Source organism: Polistes fuscatus, unplaced genomic scaffold, assembly GCF_010416935.1.
Source record: "Polistes fuscatus isolate 324 unplaced genomic scaffold, CU_Pfus_HIC Scaffold16, whole genome shotgun sequence".
NCBI classification, from domain to species: Eukaryota; Metazoa; Arthropoda; class Insecta; order Hymenoptera; family Vespidae; genus Polistes; species Polistes fuscatus.
Genome location: NW_025113064.1, coordinates 3,604,660 through 3,630,533, shown reverse-complemented (window position 1 = coordinate 3,630,533; position 25,874 = coordinate 3,604,660). Strand labels below are relative to the sequence as shown.

Here is a 25,874-nt window from a genome sequence, read left to right as displayed (position 1 = left end):
AGAAGAAAAATGATTAATAATATTTAATAAATATTCTACATATTTTTACATATAAAAAATATCTAATCATGATGTGCATTTATAGGTGGAAAGGGTTGGGGGTGGGGGAAACAATAATATGAAACAGACCGCCATATTGAATTTAATTCAAAGAAAAGAAGAAATGATATTTCGTAAGATTTTTTTTTTCTTATTACGCTACTGACTTAGAAAAAAAAGGAAAGAATAAAACAAAAGACTACGTTAAAATGATGAAATTGTACTGGCCATATTGTGCATGTAACTCTCGTTAAGGTAAACGTTTATCATCTATGTTACTCGTACTTTGTCAACAAGTGTAATAATTACAGAATAATATGCCAAAATGTTTGTTAAGGTCCATGGCAAGATATCAGAAGACGCAGGATCCTTGCGAAGGTATTTTTCATATTTTTTTTTGGTTGTTTCTTTTTCTTTACTATATATTTCATTGGTTTGTACAATTATACATTTGTACAGTGTGTTTTTAGGTTCGACGTATATAATAATATAAATTAGTGAATTATTTGCGTGTACTTGTGTTCAATATTTTTTACTATATATATAGTTTTGTAATTAATTAATAAATAACCGATTTGTGTTAATGAAATGTTTTTCTCAGAGGATATAGATTTAAAATGGATTCCACCGTCTGTGGATTTAAAACGACAAAAACGAACTCAAGATGTTAATAATAATTTTACCAATAATGTTTGGATGTGTTCCGGACTTCCCATAGTAACACGATATACGTTTAAAAAGAATAATGATTCGTTATGGAAATTGAAACCTTTGGATGACTCGAATTCGCATGATAATTTATTTCACAAAAATGAAACAACGTTATCAGTTGGCTACAATTTCTACGATATTAACTCCAACGAAGGTTACATTTTGTGTTAAATCTTTATTTTCGTATTAAATAATAAATTTTTGTTTTGTTTGTTTGTTATATTTTTAGTATCAGGTACTTCGTTGAATCAAACAGAAATTCAAACTGTGCCATCTGTCATTGGTGAATCTAATTTGACGGCGTACGACCAACGGGCGAACGACGAAAAGCTGATTTGTCGAGATGTTAAATTTAATGAACATTTAAAAGAGCGGGAAATTCAAACGGTAGCGCAAACTTTATACCTAACCAATACCGGTACACCTACTACTAGTACTAGTACTACTTCTACTACTACTACTACTACAACTACGACAAAAAGATTAACGAAGGAATATAAAATGTTACCTGATATCGATAACAATTCAAATTGGAAGAAAAATAAAACGATGCATTATTGTCCATATTGTCAGAAATGTTTCGACAGGCCGTGGGTTTTGAAAGGACATTTGAGACTTCATACAGGAGAACGGCCTTTTGAGTGTCCAGTTTGTCACAAATCTTTTGCCGATCGGTAATCATTTTTAATTAATTAATATTTCAATTATTTCTCTTCAATTTCTTTTTTTGATTATTCCTTTTTTATGGTTCTTGTTTTAGATCAAATTTACGAGCTCATCAAAGAACAAGAAATCATCATCAATGGCAATGGCGTTGCGGAGTATGCTTCAAGGCATTTTCACAAAGACGATATTTAGAACGCCATTGTCCTGAAGCTTGTAGAAAATATCGTATAACTCAGAGAAGAGAACAATTTAATTAACGAGATATATCTTTTAACGTTTTTTAAAATATCGATTAGTCGTCACAAAAAAGAGGTTATGTACTAATACAAGTTATTATTTTGTCTTTTTGTTTTGCTTTTTAATTTTCTTTTTCTTTTCTTTCAATAATACGTTGATTTTAGATTTTATTCGAATGAATGTTTAAAGATAAATAATAATAATAAAAAAAATGTTACCGAAATTATCGAATTTGTTCGTGTAAAGTTGGCTAGATTTTCTCGGTACATTTTTAAGCATAATGTTATGCGCATGCGCATTCGTAGAAATCTTGAAAAGAAATCAAATGAATTGTTTATTTAAGAAAGTATAATTTTTATTTAATATATCTCGTGAAAAATAGTAAATATTTAAATAATTATAAAATTAGATATTCTCACTTTCTTTTTGTTAAATGAATTAATTATCTAATAAGAAAATAAGTGTCTTAAGAGATAGGTATATTCTTAATACTATTAATCAACCAATCAGAGACGAATATAAATCATAACAGTTGAACCGAAAACGATGAAAAATTCTTCTCGTGAAAGTATAATATTTTTATCGGAAATAATAATTCATGAATAAATGAAAAACAAAATAAATAAATTGAAGAATAACGAGTAAGTAATTCTTAAACTAATTAAGAAGATATTGTATATAAATATAATTATATTTGTTAATAATTGGCCAATCAGAATCGAGCATCGATCTTGAAACTTGAAAAGACTCCGTTAAGATGGAGGTTGCGAGTACAGCGCTCTCTATACCGGATAGTTTAGTATATATGTACCATGAGAAAAGTCTTGAGAATTTCGTTTCTGAGTCAAATTTCTTTCCTCGTGGTATATCTCGTATATCATTTTAGCCAAGCATTAATCGTCAGCATTTGACGCAGTGCGTTAGTTGTATAAATTAGAAATTGCCAGGAGTATCGAATAGTTAGTGGAAAATTAATTATTAACGCGAAATACCTTTATCTGATATTAGAATCGCGGACAATTCGAAGAAATAAATAAATTAACAAGGTTATATTTCAACGTACTGCTAAGAGACCATAAAAACTTGACATTGGAACGGCCATTTTGGCGTGTTGTTTCCTAATCGAGTGCTGCGCACAGCATCGATATCCATCCATTTCGAGGTAAGAGATACGTTAACCATAATTATTTAGAACATACCGATGTTTTTTTTATATAATTATCATTTTTATCGTTCTTATCTCTTAACATTTCATAAGAACGAATAACATTAACGTATGTTATTACTAATTACGAGTTTTCTCTATCCATCTCTCTCTTTCCAAACGAAAGGTGTATCGTGTTCTTCCTTTCCTTTTTTTCTTCCGTTTTTTCCCCCTCTACTTTACCCAGTCTTTTGTCTCTACAAAGATTTCTCCAAGTAAAAGTTACCCACGCGTCCTTTACCTCGTCGATAATAATAATTGGAACGCCTTTTTTCGTCTTCTTCTTCTTATATCTCATCCTAAAGTAATCACAAAAATCTAGCTCTCCTGAATTTCTTTGAATTCGTTCGTTATGATGTAAATTTGTTGTCTCCAGTTTCGATTTGTGTACAGTGGTACTGTTCGAAAATTTCGCTCGTTAAAGTTGGCGGCTTAATCAAGTTTGTATATATGTATATATATACCCACGCGTCCTTTACCTCGTCGATAATAATAATTGGAACGCCTTTTTTTCTTCTTCTTCTTCTTTATATCTCATTCCTAAAGTAATCACAAAAATCTAGCTCTCCTTGAATTTTCTTTTGAATTCGTTCGTTATGATGTAAATTTGTTGTCTCCATGTTTCGATTTGTGTACGTGGTACTTTCGAAAATTTCGCTCGTTAAAGTTGGCGGCTTAATCAAGTTGTATATATGTATATATATATGTGTATGTATGTGTGTGTAAAGTACGTTAATTTAGTAACCTAGGTATATTGGTGTGGTAGTAATATTGTACGTGTATGTTTAATTCGGACCTCGAAAAGAAAGGTTTTTTTTTACGTTAACCGGATTTATCGTTATTCTTAAAACTGATTAATTTTGAACTAATATTTTTTATCTAATTTTTTATTTATTTTCTTCTATTCTTTCTTTTCCTTTCTTTAATAATAATAATAATTATTTGTAATATATAAGTATATAAGAAAATTTTTCATCTATATAATTATATGCTTTTAGATTACTTTTAATGTTATAGAAAATTTTAATTACAGCATTTCGATATGTATACACATATATATATATTTGGTATTTGTATTAGATTTGAATCTAACGACTTTGCTTGTACATAATTTAATACGTTGATGTAATCCGAATATATAAAAACATAATATGAAAGTAAATATAGATTAAGACTTTCAATACGTTTGGAGTCGATATTAGTTAGAGGTCTTCTTTGTTTACCTTTTTTTTCTTTTTCTTTCTTCCTTTCTTTCTTTTACATTCCATTTCTCTCCGTTATAGTTTCTAATCCATCGGAAAGATTTATTATATTTCTTCTTATGGTATAATACACGAATAATAGAAAGTTTATCGACTCTAAATACTTCATTTAATATTTTCTCGATACAAAGTTGTTATAAGAATTTTGATTAATCATTTATAATTATATTTTTATTTTCATTTTTTTTTTGTTTCTCTGTTTATTCTTCTAGGAAGTAGATACATTACGTTGCTTCCAAGATGATGACCGAAACACATATGAATTCAAACCACATGCTCAATTCTGCTCTCAATGCGAAAACAGAATTAGAAAAGATAGACGATGTAGGTTGGAAAGCCAAACTAAAAATTCCACCAAAGGATAAACGCATAAAGACTAGTGTAAGCGTTTTCATTTCTATTTTTTTTTTTATTCTTTTTTGTAATAAAAAAAATAAATAAATAAATATATATATTGTAGGATGTCACTGACACACGTGGTAACGAGTTTGAAGAATTTTGCCTGAAACGAGAGTTGCTAATGGGTATTTTTGAAAAGGGTTGGGAAAAACCATCTCCGATTCAAGAAGCCAGTATCCCCATTGCTTTGTCTGGTAAAGACATCTTGGCTCGAGCTAAAAATGGTACTGGCAAAACTGGAGCATATTCGATTCCAGTACTCGAACAGGTATTCCATATTTTTCTGATAATCTTTACAAATTATACTTTTCTTTCTTTTTTTAACTTCTTCCGCTATGATTTAACGCGTGGAACTTTGTGACAAAATCTATGATTTTCTATTTCTCACGTTTAAGCTGGTAGTAGACATATTACAAGTTTCACGTGTTGCTATAGTTTAAGAGGTTAATATCAAATTCTTTTTATGGGATAATTGTTGACTTTAATGAAATATGTGTTATGTTAGGTCGACCCTCGAAAAGATGTTATTCAAGCTTTAGTAATTGTACCTACCAGAGAGTTAGCCCTTCAAACATCACAAATATGTAGTGAACTTGCAAAAACTATGGATATTAAAGTAATGGTAACTACCGGTGGTACCAATTTACGTGACGATATAATGAGGATTTATCAGAAAGGTTTATATCATTTTATTATATATATATGTAATGTTTATTTTTGTATAAATATAAACAAACAGATATTTTATAATTAATTTTGTAAATTTATAGTACAAGTAATAATAGCAACACCAGGAAGAATTCTTGATCTTATGGACAAAAACGTTGCGAACATGGATCACTGCAAAATATTAGTTTTGGATGAAGCAGATAAGCTTTTGTCGCAAGATTGTAAGGGAATGTTGGATCATGTCATTTCTAAGTATGTTTCGCAGAATATATTAATTTATGAAAAAGAAAGAAAGAAAATTAAAACTATTCGCAGTTAGAAATAATTAATTTCATTTCGTTTCATCTTTTTTAGATTGCCACACGAACGTCAGATTTTGCTATATTCAGCCACCTTTCCATTAACTGTGAAACAGTTTATGGAAAAACATTTGCGAGATCCATATGAGATTAATTTAATGGAAGAATTAACATTAAAAGGTGTAACGCAGTATTATGCCTTTGTACAGGAACGACAGAAAGTTCACTGCCTTAACACGCTATTCTCGAAGGTAAGATTTTCATTTTCCAATATATTTTCATTACGTAGTAAAAAAAAAATTCTCAATCCTAACCTATAAACTTTGACATCGCAGTTACAAATAACGCAGAGCATAATCTTCTGTAATTCGACACAACGCGTAGAATTACTAGCAAAGAAAATAACGGATCTTGGATATTGCTGTTATTATATACACGCGAAAATGGCACAGGCACACAGAAATCGTGTATTCCACGATTTTCGAGCAGGATTATGTCGGAATCTGGTAAGTTAAAATTCTAACCTATATGTTAATAAATTTACTCGCTTTGTATTAAAATGTAAAAAAATTATAAAGTATGTATAGAAATAAATTGAATGAAAATATTTTGTTAATAGGTGAGCAGCGATTTGTTCACTCGGGGTATTGACGTACAAGCTGTTAACGTTGTAATCAATTTTGACTTTCCTAAGATGGCAGAAACATATCTGCATCGCATTGGTCGATCTGGAAGGTTTGGCCATTTAGGTATAGCAATTAATCTAATCACGTATGAGGATCGTTTTAACTTACATCGTATCGAACAAGAGCTTGGAACAGAAATAAAACCTATCCCTAAAGTGATAGACCCCAGTTTGTATGTAATAAGACCCGAAGACAATAATAGTATGGAAGAGGGTAATGTGTCCAAGTAGTTTCGATATGGAATCATAACTAAGTTTGGAATGCACCTCAGGAAAAGTTTCAAGTGTTAAAATAGTGATTGTGTCTCGTAAATGTATATGGCATAATATTGATATGCATTGAACTCGCAGAGTGAAACATAACTTAACTTTGAAAAGATAATTTTTTGTCGGGTGTGTATTACCAGTGTATAAAATAAGAAAACGAAAACAACAAGGAAGAAAACAATGGTGCATATATGATGATTAATAACGGTGATGATAATGATGACGTTGTTAGATCAAAGTGCTGTGTGTAGAAAATGAAAAAAAATTAAGAAATTTAATTATCATTATATTAGGATTCGGGCAAAAGAATCACTTGTATATAAGAGTGTACTGGTCTGGTGTTGTGTTGAGAGGACAACGTGATAATGAAAAAACAGTGAACTTGATTTAAGTGATGCGCGAATGGGTCTAGTATGAGTGATATTCTTTGTACATAAATACATTTAAATGTACATAAAGTAAACCACACGTCAGAGTCAAGCCATTATCAAGAGCACAATGAATTCAACCGATATGCGGATTAAAACATAATAATATTAATAATAATAATAATTATCATGATCGAGATCATTGCATTTTACCATAACTGTAAATACAGCATGGAAGTATCCATAACGCATCATTTTAATCGATAATCAATTTTTATACAATGGTTTCATACTTCCGATATATATTTCGTTCTTTATCTTTTGTTGTTTCATAAAATAAGAAAAATGTGTGGCATATATATATATGTATATATATATATGTATATGCGATTTATTATCAAAACAAATCTAAAAACAAAAAGTAAGAAAAAATGTGATTTACTTTTGAAATAAAGAGTAATCAATTTTACTCTTACTCTTTGGTATAAAACTATTCGATACGTGAACAACTTTACGAATCCATGTGTTTATTAACTTTGCACTATAAAACTAAACACTATAGATCTTAATATAAACACAGTCATAAATTTCTAAATATCGTATTGAGAAACTTTTTGATCATGGCGTGATTTTGCGTTCTTTCATATTCAATGCTGATGATATACAACTCTGAAATTCGAATCACTTTTATTTTTTTTTTTTTCCGGGGTTTTTTTTTCCTTGTGTGGTTTTTTTTTTTGTCTAATTTTTTTTTTTTTTTTTTTTAAAAGCGATTAAAGTGATTTTCTTTAGTTTATTCTCTAAGTCCTCATCATCGATATCTTTTCTCTTTTAACATAATCGGATTTTGTTTTCATGATTATATTCATCGTGATTGAGAATCAGATGTTGTGAAATTGACTAGTTTTATATATAATTATTTTTTATAAATAATTGGCTGGTGGCATTTAATATATACAAAGATTTAGGATTCTTTCGACGACTTCTTTATATATACAATTTTTTTTTTTGTATAATTCTAATGATATTAGAAAAAGGAAAGGAAAGGAAAGAAAGAAAAGAAAAAAAAAGAAAAGAAAAGAAACAAATTTCTCTCTTTGCTACATACGCAGAATAGTAATAATAATAATAATCAGAACAGTAATGATGATTATGATGATTACGATAATGATGATGATGATTATTATCAACGATGACGATAATAAGAACCAAATTCATTATTTAGAACTAAACGAAAACTTTTACTAAAATAAATTAGAAGAAAGTTTTGAACAAAAAGTAATAAAACGTCTTCGAAAAGATTAAACGTAAAAGTTCTTGTCGTTGAGAATTTTGGTAAAACGGTTCTAAGTAATCGGTAAAAAAAAACCCATCCAAAACGCAATGAGCTAACTGCCAAAATAAATTAGACGTCGTCCGAAAGAATCCCTTATTCTCTTAATAATTTGTTTTCCACCTATATTAACTATTTCTTTCTTGTTTCTTCTAATCTTTTTCATTTATAAATAATGATAATGATAATAATTATAATAGAGTAATAATAATAATAAGAACAACAAGGATAATGTGTCGCGGTGTGTGTTAGTTAATCGTAAAAACAAGAAAAAACACACAGGAACAAGACTCTCGATTAGAATTTCTAATTAGTTGGTAATGTTGAAAAGTTATAAAACTAAACAAAAATACCAGTTTTATCCACCAGCCATAATGACTTAGGTTTACGGAATGAAATTAATGCACGCATTAATAGCAAATAGTAGATGTTTCATATATGAAGCAAAGAGAAACTCTAACATACGAAATACCCTGTGGAAGGTGGTATACGTAGAAAGAGAAAAACGCATAAAGCGGTTTAACATGATTTAATTTTATAATATCAATTTAAACAGATAATTTGCTTTTGAAGATGGAAGTAACAAGAGAGTATTAAGTCGAACATATAAATGAACATTTAATTATTATGGTAATGATGGTGGCGATAACAATATTAAATAATAATAAGAATATGTATAAACGCGTATACATGTATAAAAGTGCACACGGAGATGATGATGGTACATTTTTAAAAAAAGAAGCATTAGTTGGGCAGAAGCAATATTTCTAAAAGACGGATTAGAAAAATTATTATTATTATTATTTATTTTCTCTTTTTCTTTTTTTATTCTCTTAGAAAAGTAGTATTTATTTAATTAATATATTAAATCAATTTCACATATTTTGAAAATTACAGATATTACATTTGTAAGTTTAACGTATGCGTAATGACTAAATGACTGATTTGATCCAACGACGATGAATTAAACATTGAAATTTTCATATTTCATCCAATACTAAAAAAAGGTTCGGTCAATAAATTATATAATGCATATCAGAGTGCACAACAGTCTTGCCCAATTGCCTCTCTTTGTATAATATTCGCAAGCGTTGATACTTTTTGGGTGAAAATAATATTCAAACTATTGTCGGTTGTGTGTGCACAAGAAGAAGAAAAAGAAGAGGAAGAGGAAGAGGAAGAAGAGGAAGAAGAAAAGGAGAAGAAAAAAAAAAGAAAAATAAGAAAAATAAGAAAAGCAACATCATTATTATATTTCTATACCAACTTCGAATGCGTCTTTCTCTCTCTCTCTTTTTTACTACCATCTTAAAACGTGAAATATACTGTGATTAAGTATTATAATATTAAATAAATTTTAAATCGTTTTCTTTCTATTTCTTTTTCACTAGAATAGGAATTAATGGTTTGTGAAATATCTCTTTTGTTTTTTTTTTATTTTTTTTTTTATTTTTTTTTTATTTTTTTTTTCTCTCTCTATAAGGACAAGTAATTAATGGGAGAGAATCATGAAGCGAATAGATTTACACGGGGGTTTTATTCTTGTAAATCTATTGCGCATCCTGCGTTCTTCCCACCTTTGATTTGAGCTTAAGAAAGAAAGAAGCTACGATTCTATTGCTAACATACATTATCATTCAGAAGGAAACAAAACATGTATTATAATGTATGTCTTCAGTAGAGAATAAATTGTTAGTTGTAAGGGTATAATATTATTACCGAGGTAATGCAATTTTTCCACTATTGTATTTTCCATGCGAGTTAAAGAAATATAAACAAAAAAAAAAAATGGGAAGAAAAAAGAAGAAGACTAAGAGAAAATGCAGATGCAGATAGAAAAAGAATTATTACAATACGAATTTGGCAATGAAAAATGGCTACGTAATGATATTTTCTATAAAAAAAAGGAAAATAAGAAATTCTACGATATTTTTCTTGTAGTATAATCATTAAATATTGTCATTTAATTTTTGATCGTGCAATTTTCTGTCAAGGTTTTTTTTTTTTTTTTACAGGCTCCCCCCTATATAGTTTAAATATTAAATGTAATCATTTAAATTGTATGCGATTCTATTCTAGCGTTGATAATAAATATGAAATAGTTCTCCCCTTCGTCCTCAACCCCCCCCTTATTGTGTAAATCTGTAAACGATTAATAGAATCGTATACAATACTTCTTAATTATATAATAACAATAATACAATTTTTTGCATTGCGTTTTCTATCGTTTCTTACTAATAGAAAAACATAACGTCATGTCTCATTTTGTAATCGAGAAGTAAGAAATGTTGTTATGGTTTACTACAAATTGTAAGAAGAAAAAGGTGTTTACTACGAAAGAAAATTCTTTATCGTTGCCCATTCTAAATAATTTTAATGATCATAATATATATTTTGCGAACCGATATAAAGCAGCAAAAATATTCGTTGATAAATATCGATTAATAATAACTCCGGTGCGTTTTAAAACTCTCTGCATCTCTCTCAATTTATAGAATACTTCTTTTGCGAAATGTAAATTTATTATTTTTTTTTTTTCTTCTGTTTTTTTCTATCATATTTTAAAAAGAGTCGAAGTTGCATCTAGGAAAAGTAAACAACAACAAAATAAAAACGAAATAATAATAATAAGAAGAAGAAAAAAAACGAAATTGACCATCGTGTCGTGTGAAAGTTTCTTTTTTCGCATGCACGAAGAGTTGTTTCGTTGTAGTCTGAAAAGGTATAAAAAAAGAAAAAGGAAAAAAAAAAGAAAGAAAGAAAGAAGGAAGGAAAGGAAGGAAGGAAAGGAACGAACAAGAAAATAATTAATAAAATTATTTTCAGTTCATTAGATGTAGACCAAAAGTTGACTGCTTAAAGCTTACTGTTCAAATTTTTTTTAACAATATATAATTACTACTATTATTATTAATATTATTAATATTATTATTATTATTATTATTATTATTATTATTATTATTATTATTATTAATATTATTATTATTATTAATATTATTGTTGTACTCTTTGTAATGCAATTCTCCATATAAGTTTAACTTTGACTCTTTGTAAACTATGATGGACTCTACTGTCAATTAATTGTAGACTCGGAATTATATCACGTAGCATTGATTAGCAATGCTAAAATTATAATGGTCCAAAGAAAGTGTCAATTTATTGTAATGAAATATTAACAAAATAATCTTTAAACAAACAACGGAACCCCCAAACATAAGAAAAATCATGATTCGTCTTATATGTATGCTATCGTTGAACTTTGGCATAATTTTTTGTCGTTAATTGAAAACATAACAAGAAAAAAAAATGTAATAGTAATGAAGAACATTTAAAGAAATTTGTCTCATCTAATAGACTGACACTTTCTTTGGATTTGAAATTAAGTGAAGATATATCCTTGAAATGATTTATTTCAAGGTTGTCTTTTGAATTTTGATCATGAATAACAATTGACCAATTGTTATTTTATTTACACTTGTTAAAAGTGTGAGTTATATTTTTTTTATTTTTTTTGAAAAGAAAAAAAAAAGCAAATTGAATGAAAAATGTAAAAAAAAAAAAACTAAAGAAATGGGTTAACATTACGGGTAAAGAGTTAAAAAAAAAACAGAAAAAAGGTGCGAATAAAAAGGCACCGAAAAGCGAAAGCGAGAAAGAAAGAAAGTATGGAAATTAAATTGAAAAATCCTTTTAATAACATCCTTTCTCTAAAAGTAAACGTTGAAGTAGAGAAGAATTGTTTTTATTAAATCTGAGAAAAAGGGCGATGAAAAATTCGTCTAACAACTTTTGAATTTCATGTCCTTTTTCTTTTGAAAAGAGTTCTACTACTACTACTACGTCGCTGATCGAAATAGCGATCGTTTATAAACAATTAACTACGTGTGTTAAGGTTTTTTTTCGAAAAGGTTTATGCAAAGTATCTCAAAAAGAAAATAAATAAACTAATTGATTCGTTATAAAAAAAGGATTTTAACCAAAAATAATATGTCATGTAAAAAAGTTGAGTTTTATTTTTTTTGTCGATAAAGAGACGCACGTAGTGTTGCCGTTTTTTGACGATATTGAAATTACACAATAACTTTGATAATCGTCTCGAAAAAAAACCTCCCAAAAAAAAGATATATTTATAAATTGGAAAAAAAGGTGTAAAAAAAAATAGAAAAAGAAAAATGTAAAAATACGAGTCCAGTCGATATTAGAATCAGCCAGATACACATCGGTTTTTTCCTTATTGTTTCTTTTCTTTTTTTTTTATGTTTTGTTTGTTTTTTTTCTTTCCCGTTACTACTCTCTGTATGGAGAAATCGGTGCAAAAGAAAAAAAAAGCAAAACAAAAGAAAAAATATTTCTAAAATTATTCTAGCAAAATTGTTTTGTCGTATTTTGCTGTATTTTGTTTATATACATTTTTGGAAAATTTATCAAATTCGCAAAAGGTATTTTATATAGAGAAAATGATAGAAAAATATATTCTCACAATTAATCAAGCTGATAATTATATATAATTATTAACGAATCGTATATTTAAAGAAAAAAAAAAAAAAACCAGAATTCTGATAACGGCGGACTCGTGCAAAAAAAAAAAAAGAAATTACGAAAAAAGAAAAAAAAGAAACGAACAAGACAAAGAAACAAATAAATATACAATGGACATCGAGTTTTAATCAGTAAAATGCAGAGACCATCGCATCGCGAAATCATTGTTTGTAATTCTTCTATCTAATAAGATAAGCCAAGTCAAGTCAAATAAAAAAAATAAAAAAAATAACGTGGCCTTAAACGAAATTCCGATCGAACTGAAGATAATTGAAAAATTAAATGAAAAATATTGAAAAACCATACAAAAGAATAATAATAATAAGAAGAAGAAGATAAACATACTACAAATTAGAATCGAGGAATTATTTCGCGTTGCGTTGACTCGTGCAGGGGGGGGGGAAAGAGGAAGACAAAGTAAAAAAAGAAAGAAAGAAAAATGGCAGATGTGTATATTGTAAACAAAAATACTATACACAAACGTATACATATATACATCATACATATACACAATACAATATACATTACACACACACATACACACATACAAACAAAAACATACATTTATACAAACATGCAACGTGCAACATGATGCATACATTCATACAATCATACTTACTTAATGTGTGTACTTAAATGCGTACACACGTGATTTATTTGTGCTGCTCCATGAAAGCTATATCAAAAATGCCTGATATTTTTATTTTTCTTTTTTTTTTATTTGATTGTTATTATTTTATATAGAAAACCTTTTTAATTAAAATGAAAAAAATGGCGATTTGGAAATTATTGATATTTGGAAATTAAAAACCATTATGCATTATTGATAATACACGTATAATACCTTGGAAGGTAAAAAAAATAAAAAAAATAAAAATAAAAATAAAAAACAATTGTTTATTTCGAGCAAACAAATGAATTTACGAAGAAAAAAAAAAAGAAAAAAAATTGTAAGGGTGAGTTTTAAAGCGTAATAATAAATCCGTGTCCGTTGTTTTATAAAGACAATTATTATGTATATTTGTGTATTTGAAAAAGAAATTTGATTTGATTTTTGATTTATGTTTGAACAAAAAAAAGAAAAAAGAAACAAAAAGAAAAGAAACAAACCAGCGCCTAAAACTCACTTAATATATAAACTTATTATGATAACGTTGATGACGATAAGAGAATAAATATTGTTTGTTTTAACAAACAACAAGGATGAAAATAAAATAAAATACTATGTAACAAATTTGTTTTTTCGAGTAAAGGAACTAACAACACAGGCTGTTGTTCCTTGGATAAATAAAAAAAAGATAAAGATATCAAGAAAAAAAATATTTTAAATTCAACATTATTACCTTTTCATATACGTATATAATAAAAACACAACCAACACCAAGCGTATATTATTTTATATTTATATATAAAAGATGGATACCGTTTAAAAAAAAAAAACACACTTATTTTACAATTATTATTTATTTTTATTTAATATTATTATTATTATTATAATTCTTTTGTTAATGTTATTTACAAAAACAAAAAGAATGACATAAGAATATTATTGGGACTCTAATGTTTCAGGATTATTATTTCACATTATTTTTCAACAAAAAATATATATTACGGTTAATGTATTAATTTTGAGGGTTTGCTTCAATTGGCTGTGTTTAGAAAACGTGTGAGTGGAAGGGGGACACTTAAGAGAGGTGATTTTAAGTTTCCCTAATGAGATAAAATATTTTTCATGCAATTATATTTGATATCAATTTGAAATTCGAATAATTCATTTTTAAATATTCATTTTTGGGTATACAAATTTTGGAAGCTTTGAATTACAAGCAAGATATACATTGTTTCAAATTTACAGTAATTTAATATATATATTGATATTATTGTATTAGTAATATTATTGTACAGTATTATTGTATTATTATAATACGATATTATTGTACAGTAATTTACATCAATTTGAAATTCGAATAATTCATTTTTAAATATTCATTTTTGGGTATACAAATTTTGGAAGCTTTGAATAACAAGCAAGATAGATATACATTGTTTCAAATTTACAGTAATAGTACAAATACTCTTGTGAAACACTGTTATATACATATATACGTTAGTATGTCTATCTCTCTCTAGCTTTCGGAAACGATTAAATCGTGTTCGTAAACCCTCGTGAATCGTCGGTCGTTATCGTAAAAATGTCGTCACGAACGATCGGATCTGTGACGATATAACCTAACCTAACCAACGCGAAATACCGATAGTAGTACTGTGCAAACTCTAATACCGTTTCCATAATCGTCACGTAAAGACGACGAAGCTTTATTCGTATGTACTTACAAGGATAGGTATATATATACATATATATATATGTGTATATATATGTATATATGTATATATAATATATATGTATGCTTTTGTTAGTCAAATCTCAGCGAGAGTTTCGAAAGGTTTGATCGAATAATAATATCTTTATTCTGTCTAGACGATTGAATAATACGTTTTATTTTAGTACCCCCGGTATAAATTCAATTGTTAATATTTCTTTAATTAATATAGATGCCATATTAGGTTTTTTCTTTTATTTATTATTTCTTTATTTTTTTTTTTTTTAAGGGTATTGGGAAAGTTGAGAGAAATTGATTAGGAATAAAATTGTTTATATTTTTATTTTCACAGATAATAATATTTCGATAATTATTGACATATCAAATTAAATTAACGTATATACGGTATAATTAATGATCATTTAGAAATGATCGATTATTGTTTAGATACAATTATTGATCTATGTGCGTGTGTATACTTTTAGAATAGATTTAAAATAATAGTAAAAAAAAAATAATAATATCTACGTGTTTTCTATGTAATTTAACTTAAGGTAGAAGAGAAACAATAGAATCGCGATAACATTGTCGAGGGAATTTCAAAGTTAAGAGAGTACGTCGCGGCAGATGCTCCTTTTCGAGTCCCTTTATCGATTTTCTACGATCAGCAAGTCTAACATAAGCCTACCATAAAAGCTTGCGTTTGAAGAGTGACTCTAGTCTTTCTAAATATCCCTACTAACATCAAATATATTCTCCTGAATATTCACAAAGTTTTTTATTCTATATTATATATAATTTTTTATTAGAGGAGTGACTCTAGTCTTTTCAAATATCCCCACTTATATGAAATAATCTTTCTCTCTTTTGAATATTCACAAATTTTTTATTATGTATTATTTCCAATTTTTAACTAGGGAAATGACTTTAGTCTTTCGAAATATCTCCACTAACATAAAATATATTCTCCTGATTTTTTTTTCTATATTATATGTAATTTTTAATTAGAGGAGTGACTCTAGTCTTTCGAAATATCCCCACTAACATAAAATATATTCTCCTGATTTTTTTTTCTATATTATATATAATTTTTAATTAGAGGAGTGACTCTAGTCTTTCCAAATATCCCCACTTATATGAAATAATCTTTCTCTCTTTTGAATATTCACAAATTTTTTATTATGTATTATTTCTAATTTTTAACTAGAGAAGTGACTTTAGTCTTTCGAAATATCCCCACTAACATAAAATATATTCTCCTGATTTTTTTTTCTATATTATATATAATTTTTAATTAGAGGAGTGACTCTAGTCTTTCGAAATATCCCCACTAACATAAAATATATTCTCCTGAAAATTCACAAATTTTTTATTCTGTATTATATATAATTTTTAACTAGAGAAGTGACTCTAGTCTTTCGAAATATTCTCACTAACATAAAATATATTCTCTTGAATATTCACAAATTTCTTATTCTATATTATATCTAATTTTTACTACTATAAACTTATAATTTCAACTATCACGAGACTATCATAAAAGCTTGCATCTGAGGAGTGACTCTAGTCTCTCTAAATATTTACTAAATTGCCTATATATATATGTTCAACCATTAATTACACTTTTGGGTAAAACTTATTAACGTAATCTACAATGCTTAAAATTTAACAAACAATCCAGGGAAAAGTTTACTATTTAAAAGCATACTTTCCTAAAATTTCATATTTCCCATTAAAAATTTATTTAACGAACAATAACTCACGATTAGATTAGCATAAATATTAGAGACTTTTGATTTGAATATAGAAGACATATCCTTCTCCTAAATATCCATAATTCTTCTATTATATTTCGTATCTAATTTGAAACTATTATAACCTTCCTATAAAACTTTGAGTCTGAAGAGTGATTCTAGTCTCTTAAAATATCCATTAAATTACCCATGTTCAGGTCAAAATTCATTAACTACACTTTTCCTTAAAAATTATTAATTTACAGTACTTCCAAATTTCACAAACAATCCGGGCAAAGTTTATTATTTCGAAACTATACTTTTCCAAAATTTGATTATTTCTCCCCATTAAAAAAAAAATATATTTAACGAACGATAAATCCAAATCAGATTACCATAAATATTACTCTAATTAATGACTTTCGAACGAACACAGACGAAATATCATTCCCATGAATACCCCCACTCCCCGCTCATAATTTTATTATTCAATTTCATACACCCACTTTTCAAATTTATTTCTGATACATTAAAAAACAAATATGACAAGTTTGATCGAAAAAAAGGTTAGCGTAGCTTGTGTAAACGCATCCACACTTTGAGTAAAGGTTCTATACTTTCATCTATATGATAGTAAGTAGGTAGTTGGTTGGTAAGGAAAGGGGTGGGGGGGGCTTTGTAGGGGTATAGGTTGGTAGTAGGAAGTAGTATAAGTCAACGACATCGTCGACTTTCGGAGTAAACCAGAGTTCTCTTTTATTTCTCTCTCATTCCTTTTAAGATTTGATGCCTGTTCGCTCCTCTTCAGTTGTCGTCGTCTATCGTAAATCGATAAAGGCGTTCGAAATCGTATTTCCGAGTAACACAAGCCGAATGTAAAGTTTCCATCTCTTTTCTTCTCCCTTTGGAGACTTAATAAGACACAGAAAGAAAGAAAGAGAGTGAGTGAGTGAGTGGGGGGAGGGGAGCAAAGAAAAAGAACGTCTAGGTTGATAAGAAATAAGAAGAGAAAGTAATCGAGAAGGGTGGTGAGAGAAAATGCTACTTCAATTATATATATATATATACGAGAACAGTTTTCTAACCTGAACAACCCAAAAATAAACAACGGGGGTGGTTTCTTTTTCTCTGTTTCTCCTTGGATTACACGCAAAACACTCTTACTCCACTAATATCTTTCATTTTCATTTTGATTTCTTACGCTTTCCACCCACACCCCTCACCCCTAACTCCCCAGTCCCCCTCCCGTTCGAATGATTTGTTTCCCCGAAAAAATATCGAAAGAGAAAGCACATTTGTTTTATTACGATGAAGAGATCTCATCTTCCCTCCTCAACCCTCCGAATTTTTATCGTAACTCGTAAAATGTTTTTGTTATTTGTTTATTGTTGATCGACAAATAGAGAAAAAAAGGAATAAAGAGAAAGAAAAAAAATCAGGGATAGTAGAAGGTGAGAAGGTTTATGTAGAAAGAAGAAGAAGAAAAGGGGGAGGAGAGTGAAAAAGAAAAAAAGAAAGCAGAAAAAATGATGTACGCGTAAGAAGTTATACTTCATTTGGCGTATAATAAAGCAAAATAACAAATATAATTCAATTTAAATAAATTATAATTATAAACGCTTAGTATAATTCAATGTTCATATAAAAAGTATTGAAAATTATGGGTGTGAATTAAGCATTCACTATCATCGTTTCTTTCCTAACGCGTTAAAAAAAAGTATACATAACTTCAAAACTAATAGATACCTCAGTTAACCTCAAGAAATTAATAAATAATAATACATACTTCAATTAACCTCAAAAAAGACTTTTATTACTAATATTCACGAATAATCAATGTTTTAGAAGATATTTTTGAAGATATTCATAGTTTTTTAATAATCCAATCATCACCGTATGTAATAATTAAATAACCTCAAAACACATCAATCATTTTTATTTGTATATTATATTATATTATAAAACACGTGTTGTGTATATGGAAATATCAGAATATAGATATCAGTCGACACTAAATGTAAGGGAGATATATCGAATTACTTCATGTATTAAATTTGAAATCGTTTTACCCGCGCATCGCGAATACCGACAAACTTCATTCTATTAATTTTTTGGTCGGTGCGCGCGCATCGTAATAATTCGCTCTCATCATTTTTTCCCAAACGCGCCAAAAAAAATGTATACATAACTTCAAAACTAATAGATACCTCAGTTAACCTCAAGAAATTAATAAATAATAATACATACTTCAATTAACCTCAAAAAAGACTTTTATTACTAATATTCACGAATAATCAATGTTTTAGAAGATATTTTTGAAGATATTCATAGTTTTTTAATAATCCAATCATCACCGTATGTAATAATTAAATAACCTCAAAACACATCAATCATTTTTATTTGTATATTATATTATATTATAAAACACGTGTTGTGTATATGGAAATATCAGAATATAGATATCAGTCGACACTAAATGTAAGGGAGATATATCGAATTACTTCATGTAATAAATTTGAAATCGTTTTACCCGCGCATCGCGAATACCGACAAACTTCATTCCGTTAATTTTTTGGTCGGTGCGCGCGCATCGTAAAAATTCGATCTCATCATTTTTTCCCAAACGCGCCAAAAAAAAAGTATAACCTCAAAAACAAAAAGACAGGGATATTTTGTTGAGCCAGCTAGCACTGCTGAATACTACACGTGCACCACGTACGCGTTTACGCTTGGGACGCCGGCGGGATCCACCATTGTTCCCTGTGTTGTTGATGCCGAGAGAAAGGAAAGAAGATAGAAAGAAATCCAAAAAGGGGGTTTGTGTTGGTTGGGGGGGGGGTTAGGTTAGGGGATGGAGGACTAACAGAGACGGAAATAGAAGATAGAGAAAGTAGTTTCTCTCGTGCGTATGCGCACGTTTCACGTTATACATCATCCAACACACAAGGTGTATACGAGAGAGATAAAAAGAAACAAAGAAAAAAAGAAAGAAAGAAAGAAAGAAAGAGAGGAATCGATTCGAACAACCAATCAGAGATGAGAGACAGAGAGAGGTCCTTCAGCATGAATTCGTAGTTCTCTAACAAAACCATCATCCTCCACGTTTTTCTCATCCAGCATATCCATCTACTCCTTCTACCCCTACTTTCTTTACTACCCTACCTTTCTGCTGTATATCCCCTCCCACCTCCCCCACCCAGTATATGTGTGTTGTTCCATGTATCACCAGTTATAGAAAGCTTACAAAAACTAAAGCTTTACTAAAAGGAACCACAAGAGATGATAAAACTCTTACAACATATATATATTTATAAGAGACTTCGAAAGACTGAGATATTACAAAGAAGATGGATGCAAAGGAATAAGAGCATTCTTCTTGTAGAAAAGTAAAGGTACAAGCGTTGTCACGTACCCAAATTCATTCCGACCAACGTAAAACGTTTCTCTTTTCCTTTCTCTACACACACAAAAAAACAAATGGAAAAGACATATATATATATCTATATATCTAGATAGAGATAGAACATAACCTCTCTGATGCCCATAATCTGGCAGTGCATTTAACCACTTTGTGAAATAGCCGTATATCTGTGCCTGTGACGTAGCATTCGATACGTCGCTGAGGTATTCTGGAAGGGTATAGACGTATGAGAGTAAAAAAGAGAGAGGGAGAGAGAGAGAGAGAGGGTAAAGTAGAAGATGCGCAAGCTCGTAGTAGGGACTCGCAAGTAGGGGTGGAAATTGTAGGGAGTTAGGGTGGGGTTTAGAAGAGGATAGATAGAAGTGAGTTTACGGGGGAAGGATAGAAAGAGACATAACCTATATATCGGAGCTTGGAATCACAGTAGGGGTGGCAGAGGTGCTGCTATCGGGGTTGGTGGGGGTGTTGGTGGTAGTTCTGCGCACAACCTGTGTACACCCCAGCTATGGAGTGGAAGAAGGGTGCGTCCTACTTCGCGTCGGCGTTTTCCCTCCTGGCACTGTGCAACGTTCGCATTGGTATAAGCGAGACAGAGATAGATAGATGGATAGATAGATAGAAAGAGAGAGAGAGAGAAATATATGTCGTCAGTGTGACAAAGACGGTGCTACCTGGAGGAGACCCAGTCTACTTGTATCTCTCTCTCTCTCCTTTCTCTTTCTCTTTCTCTTTCCTCCCCTCTCTCTACCTTCTCTCTCCCTCTCTCTCTCTCTTTCTCTATCTTTATCTAGTAGGTTAAAGCAAGACAGAGAGAGGGTGTCTCTCTCTCAGCGGTTCTGAACCCCCGGTTTTCACAGTCTCTCATTTAACGACGAACGCGTTCGCGTCTGCTGCTGCTGCTGCTGCTGACGGTGGACGAAGACTCTCCTCTCTCTCTCCGTCTGTCCTCGATGTTTTTTCATAGAATATCCAGAGTTAACGCGTGTGTCTTCATTTTAACCTGATCAAAAGAAAGAGAGAGAGAGAGAGAGAGAGAGAGGGAGAGAGAGAGAAAAAAAATACTCGGTGTGACATAATACGATCAACAATTTTGGGATTGTCGTGGACCTAACCCTAATAGGCCTATTTTGTAATCTGATATTCTTGGATATCGGAAGGAGAGAGTGGCAGTTCAACGACGTGCAGTTTCTCATTCAACGTTTTTAATTAAGACGATTGTTCGAGTTTTGTTTAAATGGTGACACATGGTATATGGTTTATTAGGATAAGGATGATTACGTCTTGTGGTGCCTTCGGTGAATAAGATTTTCCTTCTCTCTCTTTCTCTCTCTCTCTTTCTCTCTCTTTTATCCTTGAAGCGTTACCGAATAAGATTCACGAATGGACGAGCCGGGAGCGTTTAATCCCTTGCCTCTCGTTTGCATAATTAGCCGCGGTACTGCGCTGCGGGCTCCCTCGAGGTAGAGTGGAGGTTATCCCGTAAACTTTGACCGCCAAGATCTTAGCAAGAACTGGGGGAAGAAAGGATAGGAAAGCAAGCAAGCAAGCAAGCGAAGCTTTCGAAGCTTTCTCGCGAGAAGAAGAACAGTAAAGACTACTGTCTTTATATATCATCCCGAAGAGTCCTTTGAGAGAGAGTGACGGGGACAAAGAACAAGACGGGAAGATAAAGAGAGTGAGAGAGAAAGAAAGGAAGGAAGGAAGGAGGATGATAAAAATGGACTCTGTCGTATCCTGCTGATCGTTAAAGTAGAAAGACCTCGTGTAAGAGGTGCAGTCTCGGTTGGGGTTTTAGTTGCGTTAACAGTGCGAACAATTTGAAGTGTATGTGACTGGGATAGAAGAAAAACGGACAAATAGGAAGAAACAATAATAACAATAACAATAACAACAACAACAACAACAATAACAAGCAGATTATTCATCAGGATGCCGAGGGGTTCATTGTTAATACTTTTAATTATGATGGCAGCGACTACGAGATTAGTTAGTCCAGACAAATGTGCCGAGGAGTGTACCTGCAAATGGAAAAACGGTAAACGTACCGTAGAATGTATAAACCGTGCTTTAACCAGTATACCAGAACGGATCGATCCGGAGACACAAGTGTTGGACATGAGCGGGAACCATGTAAGAAGCTTGCCGAGTAACATCTTCGTACGTGTACGCCTGACGAATCTCCAGCGTCTCTATCTACGCGAGTGTCGTATCGACCGAATCGACTCGGAGGCTTTGACCGGCCTGACGAACTTGGTCGAGCTCGATCTAAGCAATAATTTGTTATCAGGGGTGCCAAGTGCCAGTTTTTCGAACACTCCCTTTTTACGTGACCTAGTGTTAGCGTATAATCATTTGGAAAGGATTCATTCTCTAGCCTTTAAGAATACACCTAATTTGGTTAAACTAGATTTGTCTCACACTAAGTTGATCGAAATCGAGGCCAAGGGATTTCGCGGTTTGGAATCATTGGAAAGTTTGAAATTGAACAACAACGAATTGACCACGTTACATCCCGGCACGTTCGATCCGTTGAACAAACTCACCAGCATCGAGCTACACGACAACCCATGGATTTGCGATTGTCGTTTGAGAGAAATGAAGATGTGGCTGGTCAAACATAATTTGCCAACATTGGTGGCACCCATTTGTCACGGGCCTGAACAATTGGTGGACAGAGTCTTTACCGATCTCGTGATCGATGATTTTGCCTGTCGTCCGGTACTTTTGATAGCCAGTCATTACGCCGAGGCTACGATCGGTGAGAACGCAAGTATAGTGTGTAGAGTCAGTGCTATACCACCTGCTAAAGTTAAATGGTATTGGAACGGACGATTGTTGACCAATCATTCGGCGTTTAGTAGCTATCAAAAGGTTTTGATCTTCGAGGAGGGACAATTTCGTAAGAGGAGTACACTGGTATTGACCAACGCACAGGAAGCTGACTCCAGTGAGTTTTATTGCGTCGCGGAAAATCGTGCTGGCAGCGTGGAAGCCAATTTCACGCTTCACGTATCATTGAGAACGGCTGGCATGTCGACCTTAGGATCGGGACAGATAGCTGGGATATCAGCAGCATTGGTAGGCCTGATACTCTTCATCCTCCTAATAATCCTAGTATTGTTCGTTCGGCTTAGAAGAATGCCATTGAAAGACGTTAAATCTCAAACACCTGTCGAGACGGTGTCCGGTGAGGCCAACGGTGAAATGATCAATTCGACGGAAAATCCGTCAACGACTTCGTCCCTGGCTCGAAGAAAACGGGAAGAGATCGAGACAACGTCGTTCGGAATCGATACGAAACCACCGGTATCCTTGAACCTAAGCTACGTTCAAAGACCGCAAACTGCCCTGGTCCAGAATGAAAGTGACTATAGTACATTAACGAGATACGACGATCGTCAAGGTGGTGTTGGTGGTTGTGGTGTTGGTGTGGTAGGTAGTGGTGGTACTAGTGGTGGTGGTGGTAGTGGTGTAATAGTAGGTGGTGGTGGTAGATCCTCGTTGGTAGTAGCACCAGGTGGTGGATGTTTTTCATCAACTACGTCCTTGATGCCCATCGATAATCCTGATTTGATTAGAGACACTAGACGTGGCTCGACGGAAGATCTAACCCCTTATGGTGCTGGTGGTGATTACGTTGGTGGTGTTGGTCGTATGGAATTAGTAGACGACGGTAAAATATTATATTCCAGTTGTCTTTGGGATAGCACTAATGCAACGAGAGACAACACCAGCAACAACAGTTGTAGGGATGGTGGTTGTAGAGATAATTGCAGAGGTGCCTCGTTACAAGTCACCTCTTCTTATACCTCATCCAAGGAAACATTAGCCGTCGTAGCGCCAACGGTCGAACAATTTCCACCTGGTGCTAAACAAATGCGCGTATGGCAAAAGGGTGTACCTGTATTACCACCGGTATCTGCCCTAAAACGCGTATTAGGATCCACGCGTAGCTCACCCGACGAGGGCTACCAGGAAGGCACTGGAACCGATGTCTAGGTACCGCTACTTCATTACTGCGACCCACGGCATCGTTACTTGGAACTACGTAGACGCCATCAGGAGGATGATACCGACTGCTGACTTATTCTGTTCGTTTCATATTTTTATTTTCATCCTTTTTTTAATCTTCTTCTTCTTCTTCTTCTTCTCTTCTATTCTTTATCCGGGATCGATCCTTCTCTACATTGGTGGTTGTTATATGCTGGACAATTCGCAGTAGTGAAAAATAATAATAACAAATATACGTAAAAGATTATTCCATTAAACAAATCTCGCTATATATGACAAGAACAAATATATCAGACTCAGGGTGTCTGTTTGGATCTACGGTGAAACTTTATTCCATGGTGTCCGACAACTCTGACAAATATTACAGTGCTCGTGTATGTGTAAACATTCTAAAAGATAAATAATTTATTGGATAAATCGTGAGTTTTGAGAGAATCAAGAGTTGGTGGTGGTGGTTGTGGGGGGGGGGAAGTTCAAAGGGAAGAAGTGATTCGGTGCGGTGCGGTGCAGTGGAGGTGGGGGGGGGAGAGGCGATTTGGAGGTTAGAAAAAGAAAGGTTGAATGGATTTTCTAAGAAAGTTCAGTGTGTTAACCGATATTTAAACTGTGACCGCGTTATATCCTACTTCTTCTTCTTCTTCTTCTTCTTCTTCTTCTTCTGATTCTTCTTACTTGTTTCGGAGTCCTAAAACAAAAGTAAATAATATTATTAAACGAGAGGAAGAATATGAAAAATGGAAGAAAACAAAATGGAGGAAGACTGGTTGCCGCTACAACGCCTGTCCGCCGATGGATTGCGTATATATAGGTAGGCCCTTTGATTCAAACAAAAGGGCTAGGGCTAACCGTAAAAGGGCCCCTTTTTTCCGTTCGCGTCTGGACTTTCTAGTCAATTCGAGAATGTAATTAGATTTATTTTAGAAAATGAGAGAATGAGAGTGACGGAATGAGTGGGTGTGCGAATGTGGGTGGAGAGGGGAGGAAGGGTGGAGAGGAAAGGGAGAGGACGATGCGTCGATCATTTTGTTTTTTCCTTTCCCTTAGGGAAATTTCATTTGAAATTTTATACGAACATTTTTCCCCCGAAGTTTTCCCTTTTTTTTTATTTAACGAATAATAATAATAATAATAATAATAATAATAATAATAATAATAATAATAATAATAATAATAATAATTCATTCGTTCATTTTCATTCATTCGTTATTACTTAAATCTTCTCGCCAACGTTCGCAATAAAGTTTCTAGCGTATTTCGTGAAAAGAGGTTAGGTTAAAAAAAAAGAGAAAAAGAACCCGCGAATTCAGCGTTTCCCATCGCGATTGGTGCGCTCCGGTGGTTTTCTTTTTTTTTCCTCTAGTTTGCGCGCAAAATCGGGTTTTAATATTCGTTGGATATAATCGTTGGAAAATTGACGATGTTTAAAAATGAATTAAAACTGAAAATTGTTGGGTGGTAAAAAAAGAAGAAAAAAAAAAAAGACAAAAGAGAAGAAAAAAAAGGAAAAATTAGGAAAAGGGCCAATAAAAAAAACGGGTCCTCAACGAGGTTTCAAAATATATCTTATTAGCAAAGCAGATCCACATCGATGAACTCTTTTCCGAAACTTTCGAGAGGCCAATCTTCTGTTTTGAGATATGTAAACAAAATTCCTAACTAAGCCTAATTAAAAGCCTAAAAACTCAGGGCTGCTCAAACTTTTTTCCATCA

General features: G+C 31.7%; 3 protein-coding genes across 5 annotated transcripts in view; all 3 read left to right on the top strand.

Moving 5' to 3' along the window:
• Positions 1–197: 197 nt before the first annotated feature.
• On the top strand, positions 198–1,759 carry LOC122514928 (zinc finger protein 677-like). Of its 2 annotated transcripts, XM_043632075.1 has the most exons (5): positions 198–294; positions 377–417; positions 641–904; positions 980–1,424; positions 1,511–1,759. In XM_043632075.1, exons 2-5 carry the CDS (start codon positions 381–383, stop codon positions 1,671–1,673), a joined length of 909 nt encoding a protein of 302 aa, XP_043488010.1. In that variant the 5' UTR covers positions 198–294; positions 377–380; the 3' UTR covers positions 1,674–1,759. The 2 variants fall into 2 exon arrangements, with proteins under 2 accessions (XP_043488010.1, XP_043488009.1); XM_043632074.1 differs by lacking the exon at positions 198–294 and having other exon boundaries at positions 351–417.
• Positions 1,760–2,505: 746 nt separating this feature from the next.
• LOC122514915 (ATP-dependent RNA helicase me31b) lies at positions 2,506–6,896 on the top strand. The gene is made up of 8 exons (XM_043632054.1): positions 2,506–2,815; positions 4,332–4,500; positions 4,580–4,786; positions 5,024–5,195; positions 5,289–5,439; positions 5,542–5,737; positions 5,822–5,992; positions 6,106–6,896. Exons 2-8 carry the CDS (start codon positions 4,360–4,362, stop codon positions 6,400–6,402), a joined length of 1,335 nt encoding a protein of 444 aa, XP_043487989.1. The 5' UTR covers positions 2,506–2,815; positions 4,332–4,359; the 3' UTR covers positions 6,403–6,896.
• A 14,088-nt stretch (positions 6,897–20,984) lies between these two features.
• Positions 20,985–25,874, top strand: part of LOC122514893 (leucine-rich repeat-containing protein 4B-like) — a 94,362-nt gene continuing 89,472 nt past the window's right edge. For both annotated transcript variants that reach the window (XM_043632012.1, XM_043632011.1), the window contains exon 1: positions 20,985–24,972. In XM_043632012.1, coding sequence (XP_043487947.1) covers positions 22,083–24,152 — 2,070 coding nt within the window. In that variant the 5' untranslated portion in view covers positions 20,985–22,082 and the 3' untranslated portion in view covers positions 24,153–24,972. The remainder of the gene's footprint in view (positions 24,973–25,874) is intronic.

Bases quoted from the DNA above. Each gene is read 5' to 3' on its own strand.
- LOC122514928 (XM_043632074.1), top strand. From the start codon at position 357: ATGCCAAAATGTTTGTTAAGGTCCATGGCAAGATATCAGAAGACGCAG. The intron at 418-640 runs GTATTTTTCATA...TGTTTTTCTCAG, and splicing joins GACGCAGGATCCTTGCGAAG to AGGATATAGATTTAAAATGG. The intron at 1,425-1,510 runs GTAATCATTTTT...TTCTTGTTTTAG, and splicing joins CACAAATCTTTTGCCGATCG to ATCAAATTTACGAGCTCATC.
- LOC122514915 (XM_043632054.1), top strand. From the start codon at position 4,360: ATGATGACCGAAACACATATGAATTCAAACCACATGCTCAATTCTGCT. The intron at 5,440-5,541 runs GTATGTTTCGCA...CATCTTTTTTAG, and splicing joins TTGGATCATGTCATTTCTAA to ATTGCCACACGAACGTCAGA. The intron at 5,993-6,105 runs GTAAGTTAAAAT...TTTTGTTAATAG, and splicing joins CAGGATTATGTCGGAATCTG to GTGAGCAGCGATTTGTTCAC.